The 25,765-nt window shown below is 34.5% G+C and overlaps 4 protein-coding genes, 1 long non-coding RNA gene and 1 other non-coding gene across 8 annotated transcripts; 4 read left to right on the plus strand and 2 right to left on the minus strand.

Annotated features, from left to right (window-relative positions):
- Positions 1 to 3,653: 3,653 nt before the first annotated feature.
- On the plus strand, positions 3,654 to 4,514 carry LOC116160019. Its single transcript, XR_004143115.1, has 4 exons — positions 3,654 to 3,855; positions 3,913 to 4,121; positions 4,171 to 4,330; positions 4,382 to 4,514. It is a non-coding gene; the product is annotated as an uncharacterized LOC116160019 (long non-coding RNA).
- Positions 4,515 to 7,781: 3,267 nt separating this feature from the next.
- Positions 7,782 to 9,016, minus strand: LOC116164553. The gene is made up of 3 exons (XM_031478751.1): positions 8,992 to 9,016; positions 8,380 to 8,550; positions 7,782 to 8,330 (listed from the first exon to the last, which is right to left on the minus strand). The coding sequence occupies exons 1-3, from the start codon at positions 9,014 to 9,016 to the stop codon at positions 7,855 to 7,857; spliced, it is 672 nt and encodes a 223-aa protein (XP_031334611.1). The 3' UTR covers positions 7,782 to 7,854.
- Positions 8,692 to 11,650, plus strand: LOC116160112. Its single transcript, XM_031473251.1, has 2 exons — positions 8,692 to 10,366; positions 10,419 to 11,650. Exons 1-2 carry the CDS (start codon positions 10,001 to 10,003, stop codon positions 11,370 to 11,372), a joined length of 1,320 nt encoding a protein of 439 aa, XP_031329111.1. The 5' UTR covers positions 8,692 to 10,000; the 3' UTR covers positions 11,373 to 11,650.
- A 290-nt stretch (positions 11,651 to 11,940) lies between these two features.
- LOC116160111 lies at positions 11,941 to 14,081 on the minus strand. The gene is made up of 4 exons (XM_031473249.1): positions 13,424 to 14,081; positions 12,679 to 13,372; positions 12,088 to 12,619; positions 11,941 to 12,034 (listed from the first exon to the last, which is right to left on the minus strand). Exons 1-4 carry the CDS (start codon positions 13,577 to 13,579, stop codon positions 12,025 to 12,027), a joined length of 1,392 nt encoding a protein of 463 aa, XP_031329109.1. The 5' UTR covers positions 13,580 to 14,081; the 3' UTR covers positions 11,941 to 12,024.
- Positions 14,082 to 15,659: 1,578 nt separating this feature from the next.
- Positions 15,660 to 15,778, plus strand: LOC116160725. The gene has a single exon (XR_004143310.1). It is a non-coding gene; the product is annotated as a 5S ribosomal RNA (ribosomal RNA).
- A 5,900-nt stretch (positions 15,779 to 21,678) lies between these two features.
- On the plus strand, positions 21,679 to 23,102 carry LOC116163762 (myb/SANT-like DNA-binding domain-containing protein 3). Of its 3 annotated transcripts, none has more exons than XM_031477877.1 (5): positions 21,679 to 22,025; positions 22,118 to 22,371; positions 22,429 to 22,536; positions 22,598 to 22,730; positions 22,779 to 23,102. In XM_031477877.1, exons 2-5 carry the CDS (start codon positions 22,147 to 22,149, stop codon positions 23,063 to 23,065), a joined length of 753 nt encoding a protein of 250 aa, XP_031333737.1. In that variant the 5' UTR covers positions 21,679 to 22,025; positions 22,118 to 22,146; the 3' UTR covers positions 23,066 to 23,102. The 3 variants fall into 3 exon arrangements, with proteins under 3 accessions (XP_031333737.1, XP_031333745.1, XP_031333728.1); XM_031477885.1 differs by having other exon boundaries at positions 22,130 to 22,371; XM_031477868.1 differs by having other exon boundaries at positions 22,188 to 22,371.
- The last annotated feature ends 2,663 nt before the right edge of the window (positions 23,103 to 25,765 follow it).

A 25,765-nucleotide genomic window follows, 5' to 3' on the forward strand; every position in this document is an offset into this window, starting at 1 on the left:
ATATATTAACATTACATAACAAATTTATGTATTTAATATATACATATGAGTATATGATATACTTAATGAATAATGTCACCAAAAAAATGTACATTTTATGTCAGATATCTGCTACCCACCATGTACTGTATGTTTTGCTACATCCGATATACATAAAATTAACTGAAGAGGCGACAGCCAGCTCAGCACTAGCGCAAGCGCACGCTGCTTGATTACCGTTATACAGTGATTAGTGATAATTTACGTCTTTTTTTTATTATAAATACAATATTCATTATTGAATCTGATTAGGTACTATTGTATTTATAAATTTTGTGCTGTGTTAGTCTACCGACGTGAAGAACTGAAGATATAGTATTAGAGGTTAGTATAATTTTATTCTTCACATGCTAATTTTTCCTAACCTTAAATATACCATAATTTCTGAGCGGGAATTGTTTGTTCCTTGTGTAGGTATAAATAAACCTGATGCTTATTTTAGTTACTTGAATGATGAATAACGAGCGTAAAATTAAAGATTTTAGTGAGTTGACTACCCGACAACAAAGACGAAGAGTGCTTTCCCATTTACATTTACATCATCGTTCGGTTCATGCATCACAGCTTTCTTCTACAGATATTGTTCACAGCACCCAAGAAACTACGCAGGAACCTATACCGTCAACATCAAAAGCTGTAACAATTGACGAGCATAGTGAAATATTTGATAGTACATTGTCATCGTCTACTTTATCTACAGCTGATGCTAGTATAAAATCCTCAGATATATCTGTTTACCATCCCGTTTCATCACATAAAATTGTATCTAATTTTGAAAGTGACCTCCGTGCTTTAATTATAAAACATCATGTATCGCATCAATTCGTAAATGATTTATTACCCCTGCTACGTGATAATGGGCATAATTCTTTACCAAGGGACGTTCGCACGTTCATGAAAACACCCGTTAATACATCAAGTATCGTGAACAGTTGTGCAGGTGGACATTATATTCATTTTGGTTTCGAGAAGATGTTACATCACTCTTTAGTACATTATAGTTATACATCTCCAGTTGTCAGCATTAACTTTAACATCGATGGACTACCTATATCGAAGAGTTCAAATTCACAATTGTGGCCAATTCAAGGTGCGATTTGTATAAAGGACACATACACAGAACCATTTATTGTAGGTTTGTTTTATGGTGCCAAGAAACCATCAGATGCAAATGAATACTTGAAACCTTTTTGTGATGAGGCCAAGGGACTTTTAATGAATGGAATTTATGTAAATAATAATCATATATCCATTAAGATAAATGCTATCATATGTGATGCTCCTGCCAGAGCATTTATAGCAGGAATTAAAAGTCACACTGGATACTTTGGATGTTCCAAGTGTACTACGGAAGGAACTTTTACTGACAATAGAGTCATATTTCCCCAATTAAATGCAACTCTGCGTTCAGATGTCTCATTTTTACAGAAAATTCAGGAAGAACATCATAAATCGGATACTATACTACATCACAGTTTAAATATTGGCATGGTAACTCAACTTCCACTTGATTACATGCACCTTGTGTGTCTGGGAGTTGTCAAAAGGATGCTCCAGTTTTGGATAAATGGAAAAAAAGATTTACGTTTAGGAGATACTTCTAAGGAAATTTTAAATAAGAAATATATGTCGTACAGGCAGTTAATACCTTGCGAATTTAGTCGAATGCCTAGAAGTGTATCTGAAATTGATCGCTGGAAGGCCACAGAATTGCGTTTTTTTTAATGTATGGTGGTGTAATTGCCTTGAAAGATATACTGAGTGAACAATATTATGAACATTTTTTGTGTTTAAGTGTGGCTATTCGTATTTTGTGTAACAGTGAATTAATCAAACAATATTTAGAGTACGCTGAGAAACTTTTGTTGCACTTTGTAAAAAAATATTCTGGTTTATATGGTGAACGTTATATGTCCTATAACGTTCATAACCTTATTCACGTTTGTAATGATGTCAAGATATTTGGTGCCCTCGATAATTATAGTGCATTTAAATTTGAAAATTATATGTGCGAGATAAAAAAAAAACCTCAAAACTGGTTCTAATCCTTTACAACAAATATTTAATCGGATTATGGAGAAGAATAATCAAATAAGTTTAGTTCACAATGTGGAACCTATTGTTTATCCCAAAATTGTGGAAAAAAATGGACAAATTCACTCACTGCAATTTAAATCTTTTAAATTAACTCACCGACAACCAAATAACTGTTGTTTGTTAAATGATGGCCATGTAGCATTAATTACTAATTTTTTTCACTTAAATTCTCATATCTATGCTTCAATTCATATGTATTTATCCAAGAAAGACTTTTTCAAAGTTCCATGTGCATCCTCACATTTAAATATATATGAGCTTTCTTCAGACAAAGGTGCAATAGATATTACGGAAATACCAGTAACAATGATTGCACAGAAATGCATTATTTTAAAGACCAATTCAGATAAGGATGTAATGCTAACACTACTGCATGTAGATTAACAACGGCAATTGGAGAGATTAATTTTTCGTTTTTCTTGCTAGTTATTATTTTCTTTTTATAATATAAATTTTAGTTAAAAACACTGATTCCACTGAAAGCTTAATATTTAGCATATATGCAACTAGTAGTTTAAGGAATTTTCAAATCGATGAACATGAACATTAATAATTCATTAGTGAAATTTTTGATGAACTGAAAATTAAGTAACATTGACGTTTAGATGCAGGACAAGTCGTATGCGGTGGTTGCCTTTCTGGATGAAGAGGACAGCTACTCGGAAATCCCGTCATTTTGGCTGTCCCACAATAACACTAAGTGTTGGTGGCCAAAGAGTAAAACACCTTCAAATTTTATAAAACGTGGAGCAAAACCCGACCCCGCAAAATGGAGTTTATGCAGTGTAAGAGTTGAAGGAACTTTTTGTAAGTTTTTTTCTTGGTTTCTAGTTAGTGAATTGTAATGAATTTTACTGCATTGTGTAGGTACGAAAAATGGTGGCTTTAAATTACTGATTTTGCTTGTACCATGATTTGTACATCTGTGTTAATCATCACTTCAAAGGGGGTTGCGGAATAAGAATGGTTAATTGGCCCCCGTCGAGTTAGAATCTATCGACCTGATAATATCGAAGGAAAATCACATTTTTTCTTAGTATAGAGAATTCTTAAGAAAATAAGAAGTTGCAGATATCTTCTAAAATTTTGTTTTGAGATCCCCTTCGATATTATCGGCTCGATAGAATCAAACTCGACGGGGGCCAATTGACCATTCTTATCCTGCTACGTCCTTTAATTTACGAACTACTCATATAAACTTTGTTTTAGCGACTTTAGAAGAAGCCAGAAAAAGGGCTGAAAATGAAGATTATACCTCTTCGGAGGAAGTCCAACGCAACAGGAAGAAAAATCCAAAATATGTGGATTCCCAACTAGCTATTACAAGTGATGAAGGTAAATTAAATATTCCTTTCATCAAACATATGTCTAATGCCAATTTAATGATAGAATATTCAACAAGTCGAAGTGGAACACCGCCACCACAAATGTGTGAAGAAGTTTTAGTCTATACTTCACCTTCAACATCACCCATTAATCTAGAACAAATGCCAGTTATAATTGCAGATAACATCGTCGAGTCTGGTAAAATATATTCCTTTATACTTCACGGCAAACCTAGAATTATTTTAAATATATGAAGTTGCCTAATATATGCACGTTTATAATGTCTTTAAAATATTTGTACTTAATTTTGGAACACTGTATGCTATGGCTTTTACGAATCTGCTTTTATAGGTACCGTACAAGCTGCCACTAATTCGTACGGTTATACGTTAGGTAAGCATTTATTTTATTTTTTTCTTATGGTAATTATATGTTTGTATTTTTTTCTAGATAAAATATATGAACTACTTGTAAGTACGAACTTATATGTAAAAGGTATATCAGCACGACTAGAGAAAATGGAAAATTCAAGAAAAATTGAGAGTGTCAATAATCATGATGCACTGAAAGATTTAAGAAAAATGTTGCCCTTAAGCAGCACAGATGATATAAATCAATTTGAAATATTTCTTGGGGATGATGAACAAAAGAAAATTTTTGTAAGTATATTTAGGTATAAAAGTGTTCTGCAAATTTAAATTATTTCAGACAAATTTTATATCCTCTATAGGAGGTAGGAATGTGAAAGATAATATTCACAGATGTTTGAAATCAATATTCTCTAATGAAGCTGCTACCAAATGTTCGTGGCTAGGCCAACGAGGCAATTTTCGCGTTTGTGATCTATCTTCAATAACTGTCCTAAAAGGTACTATTGTTTTTGTTGAGATGTTTATAAATGATGTACATTATTTTGCAGATCAGATCCAAGTCAACTATAATATAACATTAAAAGAGTTTGAAGTCATTGGTAGCGAATGGTTCCGTTTGTCAAAATTAAGGTTAAAACCAGATAAACGCAACCCTGATTCTTCTAATGTCGTCAACTAGTATTATAATCTATTATATAATATAAAATATACATTTTGTTCAATATATTGTATTTAAGTAAAAATGAATATATCGTATTTACATAAATTTCTATATGTTTATTTAGTACAAATATTTACATCATATATATATATATATAAACTGATGTATATTTACATAAAAAAATTTACATATATATATATAATACTGATGTATATTTACATCAAGAAATTTACATAAAATATACAGATTTGGTATTTAGAAAATTGCTGACATTTTGATATGAAATATCTCTTATTCATCTCCCAATATTACATAATTCTAACAAGCTTGTACCTAATTTATACATACATTTTATATAATTATGTTTGTTGGGGAGGCTTCCCTACTGCACTTTTTGAAGACATCGCGCGCGGTGAAACCCAAGATATTCCAAAGTTGTGATATATAAACTTAACTATATTATTATAGGGTAAGTTTGATTTGGGTGCCAGCGCACTGCAGAATAGGGGGCAACGAAAGGGCGGACGAGTTGGCTCGCGAAGGCAGTGGTGGGGTCTTCATCGGGCCCGAGCCTACCCTAGGGATTGCTCCCTCCGTTGTTAGGGCCAGGATTAAAGATTGGTTGACCAGTCAATTCCAGGCTCAGTGGCAACAAGTAACCGGACTCCGACAGTCCAAGGCCTTTCTAACAGGGCCCGTTGGCAAATCGGGGTCTTCTAAGCTTCTAAAACTGAATAGAAGCCAGCTTAGGAAGATCACTGGTGTCCTTACGGGACACTGGATGGTCAACTATCACCTGCATAACATTGGGCTCGCGGAGGAGTCAACGTGCAGGTTCTGTGGCGAGGCAGATGAAACTACCGAGCATGTGGTCTGTCACTGTGACGCTTTGATCAGGGACAGATATCAACTCCTTGGAGACAGATACCTGGAACCGAGGATGGTGAAGCAACTTAGGCTAAACAGGGTCCTATCCTTCATTGAGAGGAACGGGCTCTGAACTCAGTTTCGAAAAAAGGGGGTAGGCACAATGGGCCTCTGGTGTGCCTAAGTGCTGCCCGGTCGGGCTCCCCTGCGAATAGAGAATAGAACTATATTATTTTGTTTAATAAAAATACACATTAACAAGACATAAGATATATTAAAACATGGGGTAAAAAATGTATGGCTTATACATTTATATACATGAAGAATCACCAAGTACATCGCTGACCTCCTCTGAGATTGCGTTATCACCACTGAAAAGGCACCTCTAAATAGCATGATGCGGGTCACTCTGTAATTGGGCGCATGCCTGTTGAGGGCTCAGAACAAGAGAGGGATAATAAATAAATAAATTTTACATATAAATATTAAAGGTTCGGTAGTAAATTATGTATATCCGAAAGTATACAATATTCTTACCCTTTGTTTGAGCAATCTCCCATACATTTTTGGCATGCAGGGGAACATGGTAATCCGTGTCGCCGCAGCACGAGTTGGAGGAGCACGTAAGGACAGCGGCGTATGTCGCTGGCCATATCTGGGGATGTGCAAACCAGGTGATGAGAAGCTCTACAAGTCCAGAAGGATGGGGATGGACACTTGAAGCCAAAGGCAGGAAGGTTCTGTAGTCCAAGCTGCCACAAGTATGGAAGGCAGTCCGTGCTCTGAACAGGTGTGGCTGCGCGACAGGCTGCGAGACCCTTCGGTGCAGCTGCCGGCGACACGGATTGCCATGTTTCCCGGCATGCCAAAAATGTATGGTAGATTGCTCAAACAAAGGGTAAGAATATCGTATACTTTCGGATATACCTAATTCACTACCGAACCTTTAATATTTATACCGAGTGAATATTCCCAAAACGAACAAAGAGAATTAACATGGGAAAAGGGGTTTTTGTAGATAGTTGCTCCCCATGTTAACTTAGAGGGTTGACCATGACACCAATCGAAATAAGATTTTTTCCTCGTCTAATGATATACGAATTAGTTCATTTTCAGGTGTATTTCTTACTATATTATCAAAAACTCGAGAAATCCACTTACCAAAATCATGTTAAGCCATGACTAAGACAAAAAGCAGATTCAAACGTCGAAATCAATATCAGTTTATGACGCCTGGCCTGGCATTAATTTTTTTTGTAAAATGCGGTTCACTGAGGAAAAAGTATTTATAATAAACAACGTTTACAGCGGAAATGTTTACTCTAGTACGCGATATTTGTTTTCCGTGCATCTGAATACCTATTTCAATTCGTTAGGAAATTTCCATGGCTTAACATGATTTTGCTAATTGGATTTATTGCCGAATTTTTGATAAAATAATGAGAAATACACCTGAAAATAAGCTAATTCGTATATCATTAGATGAGAAAAAAATCTTCTTTTGATTGGTGTCATTACAAACCGTCTAAGTTAACATGGGGGACAACGATCGGCAAAAAACGTTTTTCGCATGTTAATTTCCTAAGTTCGGTTTTAAAATATTCACCCGGTATGTGAAATTCTTTTTCAGTGTGAAAACGCAATCTCGGAGGAGGTCAGCGATGTACTCGGTGATCCTTCATAGGCTTATAAACTTTTTACCCCATGTTTTAATATATTTTATGTTTTGTTAATGTGTATTTTTATTAAATAAAATATTACAAATTTATATAGGTATTAAAACTTTGGAATATCTTGGGTTTCACCGCGTGCGACGTCTTCAAGAAGTGCAGTAGGGAAGCCTCTCATGCAGTTCCGATGCCAGTAGGTTATTTTTGTTATCATAAATGAATTCCCTGACCCCAAAAACATAACTCTAGACACCTTACACGACCCGGTGTGCCTTAGAAATATAATTCGATCAAAAGTTTGTCATTTTCTAAAAATGGCGGCTTTTCACGGACTTCCTGTATCTGGATTACATTTCTGGCGCTACCATTGGCTTCCTCGGGTTAAAATCATACGAAATCGACACCCAGATCTCGTCTCTAGGCCATATTTAGTTTTTAAAAAAATGTTACAATAAATCACCCCCACCCCCTCTAAAATCTACCCACACGGAAAATGTCACGTGTTCTTCGGGCCAAATCGTCTAAATGGCTCTAAGGAACAGCTGTACCAAGTGGCACCTTGGTATAAGAAAATGCAGTATCTTTTGGTATACCGCTAGTACTATTACAGTATGTTCTTTTTTAATTGTGGCGTTTATTGATTCGAGGCCATTCTTAGTGCTTGGGAAACGAGCACATGCACCTTCATACCAAAATCGATTAACTCCAAGCCATGTTTTTTTAAAATAATTAATGAAATCTTTTATCGCCTGATGGTTTGTGACATTTTTGGACTCCCATTTTTTCAAAAATAGATTTTCAGCAATTATGAACACTTCGTCGTCTATGAAGAGCTGCAAAGCATGAAGATCTCTTCCGATTTCTGTTTTTCTGTTATACCGCGAATAACTGAATCGACGTCTTTCAAAACATGAAAAAAACATTGAAGTCTTCGAGCTGGAGTCCCAAATACTGATTTAAAACCGTTTGTAATTGCTACACTTGCATCTGCAAGTAACACATTTGGTTTCCAAATCATCTGATGAATATTCATGTACGATTGCTTCATTGCTTGAAATATAAAAGCAAAATCAGCTTCTGCTTCGCCAAAACACACTGCAACTGCTAACGGATGAAATTTTCTGCAAATATCTGAAGTTCCTACAATCAGGACTGGATATCCTTGCCATACGAGTTTGTACGTGGCATCAGCTTGAACTTTATCCACTTCTCCTAACAGCTTTAGAAGTCTTTTGGTCGATAAAACAATTTTCAGGTCTTGTTTCAGAAAATCGGCGTCGTCAACATCAATTTTAAAATCTAGAAAAGACAGACTGAGTATTACGTTGTAAATTGTAGCATTATATACCTAAAACATATGGTTGATCTTCGTTAGTAGGAACATTTGAGTTTGCGCTGCACCAGTTGCTTAATTCTCCTGCCGAAATAGTGGACGCTCCAAGAGTTTTTGAGCGTAATGAAGTTAAAAATGTTTTTAACTGCGATTTTACTGGTGGCTGCTCTTTCCTTGCACGGAAAGCTGCAATGATGGCGTTAGGCTTTTTGATTCCGTCATTATACAACTGACGCACTAACAACTTTGCCGATGTTGAAAGACCTCTACTGCTATCTACGCCCAATGAACATTTTGAGTTTTGAAAGAGTCACTGTTATATTGCAGTTACCACATAATAGAACATATAGTTATATAGTAAATAGCTTGAAATTATTACATCACCAATATAAACCTTTTAAAGAGCTTAAATGGCTGTCTCTATAACGGGTTCGGTGCCCTTTTTAAGTTTTTCTATACAACTAAAAGATTTATAAGTGGTAGTGATGTAAATGTGTTAAGAAACATTACATCACCACCTTATAAAACTGTTTGAAGTGGGAGGTGTTTCCGAAAAGTGATATAAGTGTTTACGTTACTTTTGTGTAACTGTTTCCTAGTGGTTGTGGTGACTTCCTAATTACTAACCTGTGTAACTACTTGATGTGCGCATGTTGTAAATTCTGTTCAGGTTTTCTCTTTTTCTTTAACGGAGTATCAATTTAGTGGAGACTTGTTGTTTCTGTCTCGCCGCGTGATACTTGGTGTACTAATTGTAACATGGTTCCCTAATGTATATTGGCATGATGATCTATATTTTTTACACTTGGTGTTTTATGTCCGTTGGCTAAAAAAATATGCCGACTCCACTTTATCGACTCAAATATCATTATACCTCAAAAAAATTTAAGCGCCCTTAAAATGTAATTGTTTTTGAGAAAAAATATAGGAGATTTAGCTGCTCAGTTTTCACCAGTGGCGCGTTATTTTTTAGTAACGAAACAGTGCATAAATGTATGTATATTGTAGTAAATAACTACTTAATTTTTTCTACACGAATGCTTTATTTGAACAATAGTGTTGCAAAATTACACCTAAGATAATCTTTAAAGAATTTTTGACTCATTCTCACCTTGTTCAATACCGAAAAAAAACTTTTTATTACATCTCCTCTTTAGATTAGCACAAACATATACATGTGTTTATACATCTTCTAGTAGGTATCGTTAATTTTTGTAATTTTCCACACTACATATTACAAATCTCGTAAACGTTATTTCCGTACGAGCCGCCTATGAAAGTCATAAATGAAATGGAATCCATTTTCTAATACACGTGTGTGTAGGTGCTGTTATATAAATTGTAGTAACCTTAGGTTACCAAAAGTTTTAACATCACTGAAATATCACCCTTGGAGATATAAGAGCCACAGCCGAGACTTATATACCCGTTTTAGAACCACTAGATCAGCTGTTATTGTTTACTATTCTTTCTTTCTCCCTGTATTATCTCACTGCTGACTGCAGGTACCGCGCGTACTTATCTATAGTTTCAGTTCGCACTGTAAAATTTCCTCACATTCTTGGCTTCAATTTCTTCTCCGCAATCTTCATCCCACCATTCTTATATAGCTACTGTCGATGTGTATACAAATATAATGCCATTTAAAATTGTGCAGACCGTGGAGCCAGGGAGAAGAGTGCCTAGCCTCAGTGTAGTCCCTGCAGCATGGGAACAAGGCAACATATTATATTGGCCAAACTCCAAAAAATTATCGTTTATAAAAACTTTAATCGAAGACGGAGATTCTCAGCCACAGGAAGGATGGTTGGTACAAGATTGTGTGAAAAAACGAGATAACCTACTCTCATATGCAGCAGCCGAACTAGAAGTGGAAGAAATGACGCGCTGCACCGACAGTGATGTAGACACACTTGATATGCCTACAAAACGTCGTATTAAAAGAAAAGAAGTTCCTCAATTTGACTATAATGATCTACTCGAAAAAGGATTGCAGCCACAGGTAAGAATGACTTTACATATGAAAATAACATTTAAAGTGTAAAATATTTCAGCAATGTGAGTTACCAAGACAACCTACAAATAAGAAAATTAATGTTTTGGCTAGTGTACCAATTTCCAATAAACTGCAACAAACACATAATGTTACCAGCGACGATGATTTACATATATATCCCACTACTAGTTCTAATGAAGAACAGCAGGAACCCATGGAAACTATTAATCACCCTGTACCGTTAAATGAGGTATCGTACAATTTGTTTGATAATGAATCTGTAAAATCAATATTAATAAACCAAGAGACTATGCTAGAGCGACAAGAGAAAATAATCAAGGAGTTAGCTGTGCAAAGAACTATGCTAGAGTTTCTATTAAAAAATGAAAATCATGAGAAGAATTCCTGTGTAAATATTGCTCAACCAGATGAGAAAGAAAACAGTATATTTCCTTTGATCACCCCAGAAGATGTTCAACAGTTTGAAATAAATTTATTGGACGTTCCTTTTAAAACAAAGGTTGTCAACAGTTTGTCCGGGATCTGTGGAACGTCTGGGAAACTTAAAGGCATTAATTGTTGTTATACTCTTGTGGACAAAGTGTTTAAAAGGCAATTACTAACTAAATATTCGTGGGCAGGGGGAAGTCGGGATACCGAAAGTAAACTTAGTTTTAAAACACTCACTAATGTTCGACATTTATTTTATGAAGTTGTCTTAAAAGCAGATCATAATATTTCAGAACTTGAGGTAGAAACTTTTTTTAAAAGCGTTATAAAGAACGCAAAGAGACGATTTGAATTAATTTCAACGAATAAACCAAAAAGAACTTCACATTCGAAAGATCGTCCTGTAAAATTAAATTATAAAAAACAAAATTTCAATGAACAGCAAGTTGAAGAAATATTAGAAGAGAATGAAGAAATATTAGAAGAGAATGAAGAAATATTAGAAGACAACGAATTTGGACTGGATGGAAACGAATGCAACGAACAAAATTCCACATCATAGAAAGTGTTTATTATATTAAAATGTGTGCAGTAGGGGTATAAATACAAATGAACCCACATCAGACCTAAGTGCTACCATTTTACATTTTACACTAGCTAAACTATACAGTTGAGGAACATGTTCTTGCTCATTACATGCATATATACATAAGTATGAAGAGTTAATAGGAGTCTGAAAATAGCTCTCCTGATATTTCAAACTAGAACCATAAATTGAAACTGTGCCATCATTATGCTCTATGATATTCTTTACACATATTATTTTTTCGTCTGTAGTTAGTAACCATTTATTTCTTACATCAGTACTTATTACAAATTTATGTATGTCTACTTTAGAATAAAATTTTTTTGGAAGTTTATTGGCATCTGATTGATTATTCAGAACAATTTCTTCGCCATCATTTTCCTTATGCAAAATTGGAAACATTGAATTAACGCATGTTGTGTTCATTTCAACCCTACTCAATTCAAATTGTCGTTTGGCGACTTGTGCTAATGCATTTCTAGGTTGTCTTAGCATCCTTTTAATATGGTACAGCTTATTTTCAAATGGATAGGCACTTATTGTAGATAGAACACCGAACTTTTTCACATCATCAACTATGTGGACTAAATTATGTACATTGCTAGTTACATAATCTTCTCCATAAAGATTAATGTACCCTTCAACATAATCGTGTAGCATCTGATTTGCTAAATCAAGTAATGATAAATACCTTGGGGACGAACAGATAGTTACAGCACAAAACAATAGCAAAAAATGTTCATATACATCACGTGGCAAATATTTTTTTAAAATTACTATCCCAATATAATATAAGAAGGATCTGTATTCTAAACCTTTCCAATGAGGTAAACATTCTAGTCCTCTTACAGCTCTGTGAATTTCTGATGGCAACCTGCACCCTCGCAAATATTGTGAGACACCATAAATGTCATTTGCAGACCATTTCATGTTGAAATTGCGAAAAGTACCATCTCTCCAACCCATTAAACAACGTTTCATAATTCCTAAATCCAGTAAATGAAGAGAGTCGGCAATCGGAAAGTCTTCGATCATATTTATGGGTAGTTCTTCTAAAGGTGTGGCACATTTATGATGAGATCCGTACATTTTTAATCGAAAGCCTTCATCGGTTCTTTTGGGACAATCAATTCTAGGAAATACATTACAATGTGTAAGATAGGAATATTCTCCTACAGTGGTGCATTTTAAGCAACCATGCTGCCCATTAAAATTTGCAACACCTAGAAACAAATTATTTTTGTTAGTAGATACTAATCGCGTATTGCATTGGTGTACTTACCTTTGATAAAGGAACGTGCAGGTGAATCGCATACAAAACATCGAATGCTTATTTTTAAATGATGCCCATTTTCAAACAAAATTCCATGCTCTAAAATTAACTTCATTTCCTCTACAAATGGTGTAATAAATGTTTTAATATCAGGTGGTTTTCCTTTCCCACTATAAATACCAATAATCATAGGGTGGAGATGCGGAATTTCAAAAATATTAAATAAGATGGGCCAAAATTCATCTTTGGAGCTTTTATAAATGGGTAAACCATCAATATTTAAGGTTATTGAAAGTGATGTGTACGTTCTTATCTTATCAAAACAGTTTTTTAGACATACTTCGAATCCTTGATGCCAGTAATAACCTTCACCCATTTTTTGGAGGACAACTTTTGCAGGGGGTGTTTGCAGTAGTGTACGAGGATCTTTAGGTAGTATATTTGGAAAACGAGTGTTTACCACATTAATAATAGACTTTAAAGCACGGTGCCTTATATTGAAGGTGTTTGCCCACAATCTAAAGTTGTTAAGGAACTGCACATTGTTGTCTTTAGATAATGTTTCATTACAATTATCCTCTCCACCTTCGTCTTCCTCCAATTCTAGTAACCAATTCATTTGTACTTCTTTGTCGTTAGCATAGTTTTCTGGAACTATCTTTTCCATTTCCGGAGATGGTAACTGCAGGTCAGACACACACTTCTAAAACGGCTATCTTAACATTTAATGCTAAATGCGATATGGTATGCGTACCTCATCTACAAGGGGCATAACGGATTGCTGCTTATCAAATGAACCTTGGGTTGAAATAGTTGCATTCTCCTTCATTATTTCAGTCATATTGCGCACTACTCGTCTGCGAAATGCTCCTGAGGTTTTGAATTTTTTCCACTTACCATAATAAGACATCGTTTAACCTCTAAAAAAGTTTAAACTTAACTCGCTGGATATCCGCACTTTTATGAAGCAACACACGCGATCAATTCAAACAGTTACATAAAAGCTGTCTCAGTCACTATTATAGAACTCGTAGTAATATCGCATCACTTTCTGGAAATTATAATCACTTTTAGTAATGTAGAAGCGTCAGTAATTTCCTAATAGCTACGTAGTTATATTGAAGTAATTTACATACTCTAATATAAACTCATCACTGACAAGTGATATAAGCAAGTGATATACATTGCTATAAAACTTACTTATATAACTTGAAGTCACAATCGCCAGAAGGTTTATAAGATGATCACCAAAACATTTATATCACTATGGTAATAAAACTTAAGATCCTTCTACTATTAGTAATGCAATACCACTTCTATAAAACCAGCATTGCTTTTAGTACTCTTATAAACCTTAATTCTATTTTTATATAACCATAATACCGTTATTCGTCTTTTATAAAACTACACAACACCAAAGGTGGTAATATTTGTTCATTGGGCGTGATTAGCATGATCACATTCAGTTTCAAAGAGTGATACTTTCATATTTTCGGAGTGGTACAATAAATATCTTCCCGCGGGGCATTCATTTCTTCTATACTGCCCGCCCGTACATCTGAATGTAACCTTTAATCCATCCACCGAATTGTACGAAGTAATTTTCTTCCAAATTTTTTCATCTTCAATGCACTTCTCTGCCTCCTTTGCGTCATCAAATACAACTTGTTTGCGCCACACCCTATATTTCGCGGGCTTTCGCTGAACAGGTGGATTTCCATCTGCATCACTATCATCAGATAAATCTTCATCAGACGGTACATTTACGTTAAACTCTTGCAATTCACTCATGGTTACACCCACCCAATCACAAACTAACCTTAGTTTCTAAAAAAAACGGATATACACCTGCACAGTACCTACTGCTACTGCTTTGTTGATTTCGGACTTCGGTAGGACTTGTGCCTCAGAGTTCATTCGTCCTCATCCGTGTATGTTCGCGCGCATGTTGCATATTTCATTTCTTAAGTGCAGACCTGCCGTTTCTAGTGCAAACAATTTTCCAATGGTGGTGAGTAATTACTTCATAGTTAAACACAGATAACACAAGGTTACACATATTTAATATCAGTGGACATTTTTGTTCAAAGTGAGAAGTAGTTCTTGATAAGACAACTACTATTACTTATAGTGCATTCTTTTTTAATTAAGTAGAATTGATATATCGAAAGTGATTGCAGGTTTATCTTTGTGTATTTCCTTTTCGTAAAGTTTGAAATATTTGTCTACAGTTTCATTATGTTTTTCAAAGGTGATATATATTATCAATTGTGATAAATGATTTAAAAAAGTTATAAATGTTTTTATATAGTTTATTAGGTACAATTCAAAGTTGTCTACCTTTTCTGCAAAGTGCGAAAAAATTCCACCCATTTTTAAGTGAGGATAGACACCATACTTTGAATTTTTATTATTACATTTCTTATAATCAAATAAATAAAATGTTTGTACTGCAATATATATTTTTTGGCTCAGTTAGTACCACCTTCCCCTACATATACTCGTAGGTAGGTAATGAGGTATTAGCAATGTAAGTTGTTTTTATTATTACTTACATGTATGTGAACGAAATGTAAATAATGTAAATAAATTGTTTTTGATTTGATTTTTGGTTCTTGTCCGATCACCGAAGTTGAGCAACGTCGGGCGCGGTCAGTACTTGGATGGGTGACCGCTTGGGAACACCGCGTGCCGTTGTCTCCTTTTTTTTTCTAATTTTCGCTTCCTTTTGACACATATTTAGCGATACTACTTTTACACTTTGCGAAATTGAAAATTGTTTCGTTTTGTGCATTTTTCGGGACTTTTGTATCCCCTTTGCGATTTTAACGAACTCTCCTTTATTCATCGAAATATTTATTTACGTTCGATTAGAAAAGTGCTCAAAATTGGTAAATTTGCGACACGTTTGAATCCTTTGCGTGCATCTCTTTGTTCTTCTTCTGACGAATAATTTCTGGAATTGTTTCCCTTAGATCACCATATTTCTCGACAACGGCCATACCACGTTGAAAACACCGGTTCTCGTCCGATCACCGAAGTTAAGCAACGTCGGGCGCGGTCAGTACTTGGATGGCTGACCGCTTGGGAACACCGCGTGCCGTTGTCTCCTTTTTTTTTCTAATTTTCGCTTCCTTTTGACACATATTTAGCGATAACTACTTTTACACTTTGCGAAATTGAAAATTGTTTCGTTTTGTGCATTTTTCGGGACTTTTGTATTCCCTTTGCGATTTTAACGAAATTTCCTTCATTCGGTGTAGTGTCATGATCGAATATTTCATCAAAGGACTGTTCTACTCAATACTGGTGAAGTTATCAGGAGAATCAGCAGTGTGCTTAGGGCGTGTTTGTGTGCCCCCTTCAGTGTCATCCTCATCACAAAAAGTAATATCATCTTCGGGAGAATGATGGTTCTCCCTAACAAACATTTGCACCCTATCACCCTCTCATTGATTTCATTATCTCTAGTATGATCATCATCAATTGACGTAAACATCTAACATAAACGGTTTTTTGTGCAAATAAATGACACATAACAGCACCATCTAAAACTGTTCCTTGCGCCAAATTTGGTTTCACTAATGTTCCACCGAATGGTATTAAAATTTCGAACTTTACATCACAACCATGTAATTTCTCTGCAAACAAAGTTGAAATATAATGCATAATCTCTTGTTCTGTCTATATTTTCTGAAATGTTGCAGCTGTTACACCATAACACACTAACACTAAGTGTAGGTACTACCATTTGCATAAGCCCAACCTTTTTTCAATCCTGTTAATGTTCTCGTGCATTCTGGTTTGGTAATTAAAATAGTATAACATCCCGTTTAAAATCTGATAATACAGTTGAATTGTGTTTAGGTTTTTTTCTTTTTTTTGTGTCCTACAGCATTTGAAAGGTTTCTGCTAGGTACTTCCTTATCAGTATAGCGAAACATACAAATAATTCAAAATAAAATAGAATTCTGTCTAATATAAATTTTAAGGTCTGTATTTCCTCAATAGATGGCGCTGGTAGTAATATATATTAACAATAATCAGAAATAACTCAAACTTAAATATGTTTCTACAGGTGGTCATCATTATCATTTTTCTGATTTCCTTGTTATTTGGAAATTTTCATAGGCAATTCTAGAATAAGGCGAGCATGGTCCAGCTTAGCGAACTTAATTGTAATTATTAAGATACCTTGTGGAGTTCGTCTCTTATATTTAGGTAAGTTCATAGTACTGTGTAATTTAGGTTCGTACTTAAGTTAAGTGATGTTTTTATCTAAGACATGTGCTGATATTCGTTTCTTATATTTAGAAAGCTATCAAATTACGACTATTCCCGATTAAGACTATAACACCCGATTTGTGACCAATTAATAAACCGACTACGATCAGTGCATCTTTTATATTCCCGCACTCGACCCCGGCGACCCGTTCCAATAACCAATCCAAGGGAGCGATTCCGGTTTATCAGAGCTCCTTATAGATGGAAATAATGTCCGTAGCTCCTCCTCAGGTGAAGAGACGGGTATTCTTGTGGATGTTTGTAAGCCTATTGCACTCGCTGTTGCATTATTAACCCTACTGGAAGAGGCGCTTTCAATCGAGGAGCGTAACTGGTCGCGGAATTAAGTGCTTTGCAAAATCTCTGCCACTACATTCCGCAAATCTTGCGGTGTAGTCTATACCTGTCCTGAGCTATTCATCTTTAATGTGGCACAAAAACGGTGTTATCAAATTACTTTTATGTACGAGTTATATGACAATTGACACATTTGTAAGAGCTACACTGGACAATGAGTCTTCTTAACTTTTTAATACAGTTTGCCAAAACAAGAAAGTCTTCCTTTATGTCAGCGAAAGAGAGGCAAGAAACTTTGTTTATACGGCATACGATGTATCTATATTGGGTACCAAAATGTATATACTTTATATTATGTGTATTTTTATTTTGATAATTCCTGTAATAGGCATTATTGCTGTTGGAATTAAATAATAATAAATAAATTGTGATTACGGATAATTGTATAATTGATGTCATTACAGTAATTGGAAAGTGCAATATAGGGTACAGAGATAATAGAAACGAGGACCTCCTATCGTTAATGAACCAGGGCACCATGGTAATTTCTTGGAACCACTTTTATTGTTAAAAAAATTCGCCCATTGCTAAATTCACATATGTCAACAGCGTTATTTGTGAAAAACAAAGAAAAAGCACCCGGGAAAGCCAAGACGAGGACAATTAAAACCAACGGTCACTATAATTACACAATAGTAAAAAATTTAAGTAATAAAACGTCAAATTTAAGAACAAGTTATCAAGGCAAAGTTATTGTTGATACTGCTCAAAACATTAAAGAGACTATTTCTATAGAACTAAATGTTAACCCGCGACTCCCAACTCTAAAAAATGGGCCGATAAATATTTTCCCCGGGCCGCTTAAAGGTTACCAGTCCGCCTCTGATCCGAATGTTCTGCTTGCTCTAGGTCTAGAGTAACGTCTCGTAACGCTGCGACAAGCTCTTCTTCATATAGGTGCGCTAGCAGCTGGAGCATTTGTTATGTTTAATGTTTCCACAATCGCGTATCCCATGATCCATCTGTAGTATATTTAAATCTCTGATAAAACCCACTACAAATTAGTGCAGCGGAGAGCCGGCGCTAACTCGCTTATTTGAGGTAGTTTTTTTTTTCGGAGTAGAAAGAATTGGGACCCACACCATTTTGTTCAGAAATGTTTGAACCTTCAGAATCTCGCTTTACGACATTTTCCCGTGGTCCTGAGAAAAGTTATACGCCGCTAAAGTTGAAATTTACTCATTTTCGCGCGCGCGACTAGACCACCGAAAGTATTTGTTTTCTCAGCAACTAAGCGATATACATCAATCATTCCTTTTGTAAAATGAAAGTACATTTATAGCAGAATCTAAAGCATTCATATTTACCTACCTTGTTATGCACAGTTTTTAGAAAAATGACCGTCAACTTCCAAAATTATAGAGACTAGTGAAATCAAAAAACAAGCCTGAATCTTTGGGACAAAATCATACCGTTGTTACTGCTGATCTTGCAATATACAGTACAGCACAAGAGATACCTATTGTGGAGGAACCCCTAAAATTTACAGGGAAAGGGTACCTATTTGTACCTATATATTTCACCAAAGAACTGAGATACATGGAGTTAATGAATTGTTTGAGATTTTCGGCGGAATGCATTTGTAAACGCCTAAACGGCCTAAATAGCAAGTTTTGGTATTCGGAGAGAAATTTCTTAGTAAAGTAGAACCTCTTACGCATCGCTCCTTGTTTAGCGAACGCTGCTGACTATCCTTCCCTCTCCGTCTCACTCGCGACTCCCGACTCGGCGAGGTCGGTAGGTTTTTACTTAAATGACCGTAACTTTTTTATTATGAAAACTAGATCGGATTGGAGCTCGCGTCGCTCGCTCCTACCGATCACGGCGTTTTGTTATCACACGCCGTTTTTTGTGGTTTTCCGTTTGTAAATTTTTTTTTTTTTAGTTCGACCGTTGTTCGATTGTTTTTTCGGTTGTTTTTAAGTAACGTTGTAATTTTATAAAATGCGAGAAGCAAAGGAAAAGAATTGTTATTCGGCTCAAAAAAGCACCAATATATCGATATTTTTTTGTTTTAGTCCAACTCGGCGTATGTGTGGGTAAAAATGCTACGCATTTTAAGACTTCGCTAGCGTTAGTTGATTGAGTGGAATTTTCACCTAAACTGATGTACATTATTTGTGTAACTTCAATTCTCTGGTGCAACTATGTATTGGGTTTTGAATAATTTGTGTTATTCAGTTTAAATTTTATTCCAATTGTAATGTTATAGGTACCAACTGTATAAAAACATGTTACGAATTGAATGTAATTGTATGTTACAATTTTATTTAATTGTTACACATATAAGATTTGTAGCACAAATAAGTTATTAGTTTCGGTTGAATTGGTTAGTAAGAGAGTAATGTACAAATTTCAAAAATTCTGATAAGATTTTCTAATTCTGTTATAAATTTGATTTTGTCTTGTCGACAAAATGTAAAAATGGTGTCACAGCTATTGAAAGAGTGAAGAAATAACATGTTTTGTAGTATGGAAATTTTGTTTGTGATTATAGATGATGGTCTTTATTTATTGTTAAGTGTGTAGATATGTTTATGATTTAAAATGTTTTGTAATGTTTAAATCTATGAAAAATTGCATGTATTATTTAAATGTATTAGGTTAGTTCTTCCGTCAATGTACTTCCTAAAAGAAGACATATAAAAAAAATGAATTATAGTCAAATGGTAAACTTACTCTTCGTAACAATCGTTGATGGTAGTATTGTTGTAACTTATAAATGTAGGTGCTAAATCCAATGGGTAAATTTTGTTTTCTAAAAACACAATTTTTTCAATAAGGTATTGAAACGTCATAAAATTACCTTCTCTTAAATTCATTATATATGCATTTTATCCTAATGGTCCCTTTTATGTTGCTCCTACCGATCACGGCGTTTTGTTATCACACGCCGTTTTTTGTGGTTTACCTTTTGTAAATTGTTTGTGATTTTTGGATGAAGAAATTTCAAAAATTCTGATAAGATTTTCTAATTCTGTTATAAATTTGATTTTGTCCTGTCGACAAAATGTAGAAATGGTGTCACAGCTATTGAAGGAGTGAAGAAATAACATGTTTTGTAGTATGGAAATTTTGTTTGTGATTATAGATGATGGTCTTTATTTATTGTTAAGTGTGTAGATATGTTTATGATTTAAAATGTTTTGTAATGTTTAAATCTATGAAAAATTGCATGTATTTAAAACCAATTTTATTTAAATGTATTAGGTCAGTTCTTCCGTTAATGTACTTCCTAAAAGAAGACATATAAAAAAAAATAAATTATAGTCAAATGGTAAACTTACTGTTCGTAACAATCGTTGATGGTAGTATTGTTGTAACTTATAAATGTAGGTGCTAAATCCAATGGGTAAATTTTGTTTTCTAAAAACACAATTTTTTCAATAAGGTATTGAAACGTCATAAAATTACCTTCTCTTAAATTCATTATATATGCATTTTATCCCAATGGTTCTTTTTATGTTGCTCCTACCGATTACGGCGTTTTGTCATCACACGCCGTTTTTTGTGGTTTACCGTTTGTAAATTGTTTGTGATTTTTGGATGAAGAAATTGATGTTTTTTCTTGTTTCTTGAAAAATTTTCGATGGTTTACGTCTTGATTTTGATGAGAATCTTGATAGGTTGTAAATTTTGTGTGATTTTTGGATGAAGAAATTGATGTTTTTTCTTTTTTCTTGAAAAAGTTTTGATGGTTTACGTCTTGATTTTGATGAGAATCTTGAGAGGTTGTAAATTGTTTGTGATTTTTGGATGAAGACAGTGGTTTCAAAAAATTCTTGGAATTATTTTCGCATGTAGATGTACTAACTAATGTAGCATACAAAATTCTACAAAAAAGTTCCATATTTATTTTTTAATAATATTTAATTGCAGTTTTATCAAAAGCACTTGCCATATAGAAAAATGATAAATACAAAAAAAGATGTATTTTGATGAGATGTACAAAAAAGTATTATACAATTTTTCTGTTGGGATCAAAATAAAGGCCCAAGAGGTAAATATAGTCAGAAAGTTAAAAATGTTACTAAAATTTGAATGTCCCTCTTAACCTTAAGCCACGGAATTTTGTTGGGCAAACATGATAATTTTTACTTAATTATGTATCGGAAACATGTACAAAAGAAATCAGGAACCGTAATGGTAACTGATATTTTTTTATAGTAAACTCTTTGTTTATAAGGCAAAGCACACATTGTGACACATATCACACAGCAAACGTAATCCAAGATAGCACATGTTAATAAATTAAATTTTTTATGAAATGCACATTACTAAAATGTAGAGCCATCAATTTTGATGATAAATGAAACTTACTATGAATTATTTTCTTTTAGATACACTTTTCGATAAAACATTTAGGGCCGAATGCACAAACAATAAATAATCAGGCCGTTAGTTAATCGGTATGATTAAATTAAACCTTTGATTAAATTAGATTGGTATGCACAAAACAAAAACACTCCTTGATTAACTAACCAAGGTGATTAAGCATTGATTAAATATTTAGTAAGAATTGGCGCCGGCAACGTTGTACTTTTATGGAAATGTGTGATTTTTTTTACAAAGCCTACTTTAGTGGAACGCTTTTCTTTTTTGTTATCTGTCATCTAATAATCAATTTATATTATTGGGTTAATAATGGAAAAGAAGATACGGGGAAAAAACTTTACCGAAGTGGAAAGAGAACATTTACTCCAAATAATTGAATCGTAAGCAAATTTACATTGTTATTATACTCGTAGTAACTTAGTGATTGTCCTGAATTCGATAAAAGTTCCGGTTGAATTTTGAGTTGTTATAGGTATCATTTTAGCTGCCACAATAATTACAATGATAAAGTTTCTCCGAATACTCATGTTTTTCCAATTTAGTAAGAAACATATACTAGAATCGAGAGTGACGAGCGCCCAGATCCTTCTGCAGAAACAGCAAGCTTGGAAGTGCGTTACAGAAGATTTTAACTCCGAATGTATCAGCAAAAGAACCACCAAGCAATTAAAGCATTTTTATGATAACATAAAGCGGAATGCGAGAAAAGCGGAGGCATCGAGTAATGTAAGTAATATACGTCGTTTGTGTTTATAAACATAGCTATTATCGGTACGATTCTAGAAAGAAAGGTACCGAGAGCAATTAAAAAAAGCTTTCGATGGAGAAATGTCACAAGACGATATAGAAAAGCTTCCAGAAGAAGCTTTATATGCCGCAAAATGTGAAAAGGTAATTTAATCATGAAAGGATTCCGTCATTTTTAATTGTCTGTTTTATTCTTATTTCCAAGGAAGGAAGAAAGAAAACTGGAGGAGGAAGCTGCGAAAGCACCACCAACGACTCAATGAGTCTGGTGCTATCGATAATGGGTGATACGGTAAAGCCTTTACCAAATCCATTTGATAGTGCCAGCTCTTATCACGGTACAAATCAAAGTTTGCATTTACTTAATAAAAAACATTGTTTTAAAGATGACGAGGCAATATTGCTATTAGAACCTTCTCCCCCAGCAATCATCCCTGAAGTGGTGGACCAAAGTATACCATCCTGTTCCTTTTCTTCCATAGCTGATCGCCAACCTGCGCCAAAAGGTGGAATAATTGCTGCAAAACGGCGACCTAAAACTAAGATGTCCATTCAACAAATTAAAAAAAATTACTACCTTCAAAAGTTGAAGAATGCTAGGCTGGAATACAGCACTCTCCTAATGGAGAAAAATTTTAAAAAACGCATTTTCATGAATCAATTAAGTAAATGAACATATTTTCTATTCAAATAAAATGGTGTTGATAATATTGACTGTATTTTTATACATTGGTTGGTCATGGTCATGCTAATCCCCGTAAATATAATAACTCTGATCTGTCTGATGGCATCGTCGTTACTAAAAATGTACTTAGGTACCTACTCATAGTTAAATAAAGTCTTTGAAGAAACACATCTGCTGAGAATGCAGGGTCGAACACTTTAGAGAATTACAAAAGAACAAGTGTGCTAGTTAAACGAAAGAATTTGAATATTTCAATAACAAACCACATATAAAATGTTATTTTTCTGCAAGCCTTTTGGATTGCTCCTAATTATGTCAGTAAGCCTATATACCTGACCGAAGTTCAAAATCAGCAAAAAAGTATTTACGCTGAAGTGTTAAGATGTACTTTCGCAGTTTGAGGTGTGGTTCAGACTGTTTAACTTCTGTGGTTCCTTTTTTTAGGAAAGTAATGAACAAAATAAAAACGGATCAGAACATTTATTAACTGAAAGCTAGTATTAAATAGACGCAGTTCTAATGGATGTATTTTTCATTCCGGACCTTCTGCGATACGGTTGTCTTCAGCTCTTGCCTTGATTCTTTTCAAAATTCGTTTAATGGTCATTTGAAATCGAATGGGCATATATTGTGTAAGACGCGCATGCAACCTATCTATCATCATAACTACGTGAACGTTTCTCAAGCCTAACAGAGAGACAGGAAACCTTCTTTTTAACACACGAATGTTCTTTCGATCGTTTTCTTGTTGCACACATGTGACCTGTTGTATCGTTTCTTCTGCGGCGGCTTCGGGATTCAAGAAAGGTTGGTTAAGAGATATTTCTTACAGCCATATCCAGAGTCCCCAATAAATAAGTTTTCTGGCCTCCGTATTGTCAGCTTCAAATCCGGGATTAAAGGACTATCATTGAAAATAGTACTGTCTGCATGAAAGATCCGGCCATCTACTTATTATGTGCCTGATTTTTTAATGTGGCATCCTTTCAATGGCTGCACATTCATAGAAAGGAAGCCTTATCTATTCTATATACTGCGCATTATTTCCACCTAGAGAGACTGTATCTTGATGGTGTTGTGCAATCTATAGCTCCAATCACTTTAGCGAACAACCTCTATTTGTTTTGAAAAGCCTCTACAGATTGTTAAAATGTGTCTGGTTCTTGGGCATGGTTTATAATTTGGCCTTTGACGAGCAAGATGTCTGGTGACTCTATTTATCACCGACAGGCAGTACTCTGATTTACGTTAGATATGCATCTCCCATAACCTTTGATATGTTCCAGTTGCATTGACCGAAGAGTTATTTAGAAGCTGGTTTAGGCCATCAATACTTTTGTTCCTCTCTTGGTTTTGTTTCTATTAAATGTTCCAAACATCATGAAGCAAATTTTAGTTTTGGCTTCGAACCATGTACCTCATGAAATCGTATGATCGTATATTTTGAAAGGATTGTTTCTTCCTTAATATAATCTCTTTCTCCTGGCGGGGTGCTTCCTCTTCATCGGAGGACGAGAAAAAGAGGTGAGTGAAATGTCCACATGAAAATGGCCTTAGATAACAGTAAGAATTATGTATTTATAAGCTAAAAGTAATTTTCATAACATTTATTTTCCGAAATATTATTTTGACAAGTAAGTACTATTTAAAAAATGAACTAAACAAACTGAGAACTTTAACACTAATTAACAATAAGGAATCTCGGAATAACTTTAGATAAGGGTCAATTTTTCTATAAAAAATACGTTCCACAAGATCAATTGAACATTATCAACGACCTGCAGTTTAATCAGTCAATGAGCACCGGTAATTCTTTTGCCGTGATTAAAGCGACTTGACGGCTCTGTTAATGCTAATTCTTTTTTGTGCATAGGAATATTAGCTTATCGATGTTTAACAGTTCCGTTAAATTAACTAATTTATTCAAAAGCAATGTCATTTTTTAATCGAAACAAATTGAGTTAACAGCGCCGCTACAGCTTTTATTAATCTTTGTGTCATTCGGCCCTTAGCATTTAAAATAATCACAAGATTTTGGTTACATCGATTGCACTGTGTAGCTGGTTGAATTAAAATATTTATAGCTATGTTGCAGTCTGAAGTAATATTAAGGCGCTATTCTATCCATCAAACAATAGAAATTTGATTTTTTCTATATTCCATAGTATCCCAGTTGTAATTGTCAATCTTCGAATATTATGGGATTTTCTAGTTAATACTATACATTCTTCAGGGACGCATTGTAAGCGTATAAATGATTTGTCTTAGTCTCGAAGCACAGTTTCAGTGCTAATTGTGAATTTGTATTTTAACCGTAATACTAAGACAGTTCTAATTGGCAGTACTGTGACTTAGTAACCATGTTCCATGTTATTTTAAGCATTGCTCCATTGAGAAATTAATAATAATTTAAGACCCAAAGGTCCGTTTTCAACGTACGTTTATCGTCCCTGGACTTTTTCGTCTATCTGTACACGATTTTATTAACAGGCCCCTATACAAACGATCCGTTGTTACGATCGATCTGAAAGGATATCATAACAATAGATCGTCTAAAGTTACTACTCACATACGAACACCATTGGTCGTTTATCGGATCGATGTTTTTACTATACTGAATCTAGAAATTGTGGAGGCCGAGTTCGAATGCAGCAAAAAATCGAATGTTGATCACAATGATCTCTCTCT

Source organism: Photinus pyralis, unplaced genomic scaffold (genome assembly GCF_008802855.1).
Source record: "Photinus pyralis isolate 1611_PpyrPB1 unplaced genomic scaffold, Ppyr1.3 Ppyr1.4_LG1, whole genome shotgun sequence".
Classification (NCBI taxonomy): domain Eukaryota; kingdom Metazoa; phylum Arthropoda; class Insecta; order Coleoptera; family Lampyridae; genus Photinus; species Photinus pyralis.

What these genes read in the sequence shown, in the direction of transcription:
- LOC116160111 (XM_031473249.1), bottom strand. Translation starts at nt 13,579, where the DNA reads ATGTCTTATTATGGTAAGTGGAAAAAATTCAAAACCTCAGGAGCATTT. An exon ending in TTATGCCCCTTGTAGATGAG is followed by an intron (nt 13,373 to 13,423) that starts GTACGCATACCA and finishes TAGCCGTTTTAG; the next exon opens with AAGTGTGTGTCTGACCTGCA. An exon ending in TGCACGTTCCTTTATCAAAG is followed by an intron (nt 12,620 to 12,678) that starts GTAAGTACACCA and finishes ATTTGTTTCTAG; the next exon opens with GTGTTGCAAATTTTAATGGG.
- LOC116160112 (XM_031473251.1), top strand. Translation starts at nt 10,001, where the DNA reads ATGCCATTTAAAATTGTGCAGACCGTGGAGCCAGGGAGAAGAGTGCCT. An exon ending in AAAAAGGATTGCAGCCACAG is followed by an intron (nt 10,367 to 10,418) that starts GTAAGAATGACT and finishes AAAATATTTCAG; the next exon opens with CAATGTGAGTTACCAAGACA.
- LOC116163762 (XM_031477868.1), top strand. Translation starts at nt 21,955, where the DNA reads ATGGAAAAGAAGATACGGGGAAAAAACTTTACCGAAGTGGAAAGAGAA. An exon ending in ATGCCGCAAAATGTGAAAAG is followed by an intron (nt 22,537 to 22,597) that starts GTAATTTAATCA and finishes CTTATTTCCAAG; the next exon opens with GAAGGAAGAAAGAAAACTGG. An exon ending in TAGTGCCAGCTCTTATCACG is followed by an intron (nt 22,731 to 22,778) that starts GTACAAATCAAA and finishes ATTGTTTTAAAG; the next exon opens with ATGACGAGGCAATATTGCTA.
- LOC116164553 (XM_031478751.1), bottom strand. Translation starts at nt 9,016, where the DNA reads ATGCGCACATCAAGTAGTTACACAG. An exon ending in CACATCAAGTAGTTACACAG is followed by an intron (nt 8,551 to 8,991) that starts GTTAGTAATTAG and finishes CCATCATTGCAG; the next exon opens with CTTTCCGTGCAAGGAAAGAG. An exon ending in AGATCAACCATATGTTTTAG is followed by an intron (nt 8,331 to 8,379) that starts GTATATAATGCT and finishes TGTCTTTTCTAG; the next exon opens with ATTTTAAAATTGATGTTGAC.